The following is a 4,168-nucleotide window of genomic DNA, read 5'->3' on the forward strand; positions in this document are numbered from 1 at the left end:
CAACATTGGGCCATATAGGATACTATAGGTAATTCATCAAGGCATATACACAGATCACTATGCCCATGGAAAAATTATTGATGAAGGATGTGACATTTTGCAGGGATGATGATTGCCATAAAATCTTAGATGTATTGAAGGAAAAAATGGTTACAACAACTATTCTAGTGTTCCTAAACTGGAAGAAGGAATTTCATGTACATGTTGATGCATCCTGCATAGCATTAAGAGCAGTGTTAACCCAACCAGGCGCAGGTGATATTGACCATCTGATTGCATTTGCGAGCAGGAAATTGTCTAAGGCAAAAAAAAATTATTCAACCATGGAGCGCGAAGGATTGGTGGTGGTATATGTGCTCCAGAAGTTCAGACATTATTTGTTGGGTGCACACTTCAAAATGCACACAAACCATTCTGCTTTGAAGTACCTGGTCAACAAGCCTCTGTTGGGGGGGGAGGGGGGGATTTGTAGATGGTTACTGCTCTTTCAAGAGTTTGAATTTAAGGTAGTTGTGAAGCCAGGGAGATTAAATGTTGGACCAAATCACCTTTCACGGATTGAGAATGGCGAGGAACCTACAAATCTTGATGAAGGATTGCCTGATGTGTAGCTCTATGATGTGCACGTCGTCGATGAACATTTTGCAGACATAATCCAATTTTTGTCTACAGGTATAGCTCCTGAATGGTATACGACACAACAGAAGAAAGAATTGGTGGTCAAGGCTGCGGATTTTTATGTCATTGCAGGGCACTTATATAAAATGGGCTCAGATGAAGTTCTGCGTAGGTATGTCCTAGATTATGAATGAAAAAGTATCCTCGCTGAAGCACATGGAGGATTTGTTGGAGGACATTATGCGGGAAGAGCGATTGCGCAGAAGATCCTACAAGCTAGGCTATGGTGGCCAATTGTGCACAAGGATTCTAAGGAATATTGTAGAGCATGTGATGTCTGTCAGAGGACTGGGAAGCCGTCATGGAGGGATGAATTGCCTCTGAACCCACAAGTTTCATTACAGGCATTCGATAAATGGGCAATAGATTTTGTAGGACCTATTTAGCCACCAGGAAAGAAGACAGGAGCACGATACATCATCACGGCGACAAAATACTTGACCAAGTGGGCTGAGGTGCAACCCGTGAAGGATTGTAGCATGACTATAATTGCGAAGTTCATATTTGAATACATTTTGTCTCGGTTTGGTTGTCCTAAGATCTTGATGAGTGATAAGGGTTTGCATTTCTTGAACGAAATAATTGTTGCTTTGCTTGAAGAATTCCAAATGTATCATCAGAAAAGAATGTTGTATCATCCTCAAGAAAATGGTACATTTGAAGCCTTTAATAAAATCCTGGAGAGTTTTTTGACGAAAATGAGTAAGGAAAATAGGAATGATTGGGATTTGCACATACCAGCTGTTCTTTGGCCGTATAGAACTACTTGTAAGAAGTTGACTGGACAGACATTGTTCAGACTGGTTTATGGACAAGAGGTCGTGATGCCAATGGAGTACATCATGCCCGGTTTGTGGATTGCTGCAGTCACATAAATGGTCAATCGGAATATCATGGAGGAACGCCTCACACAGATAGTTGAGTTGGAAGAAGATCGCTTCCTGGCGGTTTTTCATCAGCAGGTGAAAAAGGCTCGCGAAAAGGTGTGGCATGATCGCCAAATTAAGCAACACACCTTTAAAAGTGGAGATTTAGTACTAATGTGTGACAACAAGTTTACAAAGTTTCCACGAAAATTTCATATGCATTGGCTAGGGCCATACATCGTCAAGGAGATTATGGATGGCGGTGCAGTTCAGCTCGCGAAGCTGAACGGGGAGTTGTTTCCAGGAAAAATCAATGGGAGTCAGTTAAATTTGTACAGGGGCGATCCCACCCATGCGCAATGACTACATGGATGCAGGACAGTCTTAGCACTTTAGGCAATTGCAAGGAAGGGCAGGACTATAAACTATGCTGCCAGAAGGACAATTTGGCGAAGTGAATGGGATGCGCGACGAATAGAGGAAAGGCGCAGAGGGGAGTTGCGATGAAGGAGCTACACTAGCATGGTCTGTCCTATGCAGCCTAGCCAAAAAGTGACTGTTGGAAGAACTGTAGATGATTTGATAGTTATTTTTCCGTTAAATGGAGTGGGGAGGAGAGCATTTAAGGAGCATATCTTTAGAAATATGCTGCCAAAAGAGCATCAATGACAAAGCTCTAGAGGGAACGAATGGATTTGAATTCGAAATGGGATACAAATACAACATCTCGCGCCACATTTGAACACTTTGCTTCCAGAAAAATTGTCTTGAGCTTTTGTGCTTTAGTTTGCCCCAAGACGATTGTTGCATGTCTAAAGGAGATTGGAAAGAGATTCGAAAGAAGTTTTCGCAGCAAGGATTTGGGTGGGAGGCGGATTTACCTGAGTGGAAGAAGGAAATATGCCGAGAGAGAATGACTACAACACCACCTGTACCTGCCACAATGCCTACGTCGTCGAGGCCTAAACCCTCTATCTTCGCGGTAAGAGAGAAGAAGCAAAAGAAGCCACAACAAGCATTGGTGCGGTAATTGCCACGCAAAAATCCAATAGAGGTTAGACATAAGAGTTAGATGGATAGGAGCAAGCAACCGACAAAACCCTTGGACTTGGATGAGGAAGAGTTGAATGTGAGGGCTGAAGATATTAACGCAGAAGAAGCTGTGTCGATTACTCAGCTATCACCTTATGTACCCCCTAGAAAACCCACTGACAAAATGAATAGGGACTCAGACTCAGGGAAATTCCAGGTCTCCACACCACTGTTGCTGAAGGATGTACCTTTCGAGGGTGATTTGTTGGGTCAGGTACCGTTTTTAAAGATGGAGGACTGGGACTTGGGTGATCACGCAAAGTTCCCAGAGTTGGAACCCAACAAATATTTGAAGTCAGTTTACTATGAGGAGTCGATTGTTACATAACTTGAGCCAACAAAGTGGGCAGCTGAAATTGAGCGTGCGGGGTTGCTCAACATGTTGTTGGTGCCATATTTTAGCCACGGTATCATTAATATTGTCTGTGTGCATCAATTATTGGTGCTTGTTCACAATGGGTGCTTTTGGTTGGGAGGGCCCATTCCAATTACTGAAACGTTGGTTCACTGAATAACCTTGTTACCTTATTAGGGCGTGAAACCCACAGATGCTTTTGTGGGTAAATCGCAAGAGAAGAAGTTGGCAGACTAGATGAAGAGTGACTTCGGGTTGGTGAAGAAGTCGCACGTCTATGCGATTAGTTCCATATCGGATGGCATTGTGAAATTTGTCACACAAATATTGGCGGCAAAGATAATGAGGGAGTGTTACGCTAATGAAGTGCCGACACTAGTGGTATTTTTGTCTGCGTAGTGCAGCAAAGGAATCCAATACAATTGGGCCAAGCATCTATGTCATGAGTCCTTGGAGGATTGTCGTGAAGCCTAGGAAGATGGCAAGGCATTTCACTATGCATGGTTACTATTATTGATCACGTTGCTGGCATGGAGGACGCCTGAGGAGAGCTAGTTCCTAACATATGATCTAGACTTGTGCGAGGTTGCAAAATTTGCCTCACTATGGGCGGCGAAATATCCTGAACACGTAAAGGAAACAAAGATCTTCTGGGTCTTGATTGAGTCAAAGTTGCGGATGGTGATCAACCAATGGTTGCGTTTATCACCTAGCTTACATGCGGAGTATGCTAATATTGCAGATTTCAAGGCAAATTTTCACAATATGTCTATATGTGCAAAGAAGGATGCCACAGGCACATGGCATAAGTTGCCATACTTAGTCACAGAAGATGACATTATGGGGGTCATCAACAAATGGCCAAGCGAATGGCTCACCCCATCTGATGCAGGTGCAGGAACAAGTAAGGTTGCAGAAGGTGAAACATGGAAAACCCAAACCACAACAACAACAGAGAAAGATAAGGAGAAAGAAGCATAGAAGGCTTCTGCGAAAGAAAAGGTTGCATAGAAAGAAAATGCCATGTACAAAGATAAGGCAATGCAGAAAGAGAAGGTAGCGCAACAAGAAAAGGCCTCTGCAAAAGAGAAGGAAGTGGCGAAAGAGAAGGTTTCTACAAAGGTGAAGGAAGCACCAAAAGAGAAGGTTTCTGCAAAAGAAAAGGAAACACCAAAGG

General features: G+C 43.2%; 1 protein-coding gene across 1 annotated transcript; it reads left to right on the forward strand.

The window, feature by feature from the left end:
• Positions 1 to 1,553: 1,553 nt before the first annotated feature.
• LOC149151417 (uncharacterized) lies at positions 1,554 to 1,907 on the forward strand. The gene has a single exon (XM_089443149.1). The coding sequence runs from the start codon at positions 1,554 to 1,556 to the stop codon at positions 1,905 to 1,907; it is 354 nt and encodes a 117-aa protein (XP_089299275.1).
• The last annotated feature ends 2,261 nt before the right edge of the window (positions 1,908 to 4,168 follow it).

Source organism: Pinus tabuliformis, chromosome 9 (assembly GCF_031772625.1).
Source record: "Pinus tabuliformis cultivar Carrire ecotype Pingquan chromosome 9, CPIR1, whole genome shotgun sequence".
NCBI classification, from domain to species: Eukaryota; Viridiplantae; Streptophyta; class Pinopsida; order Pinales; family Pinaceae; genus Pinus; species Pinus tabuliformis.

Bases quoted from the DNA above. Each gene is read 5' to 3' on its own strand.
- LOC149151417 (XM_089443149.1), top strand. From the start codon at position 1,554: ATGGTCAATCGGAATATCATGGAGGAACGCCTCACACAGATAGTTGAG.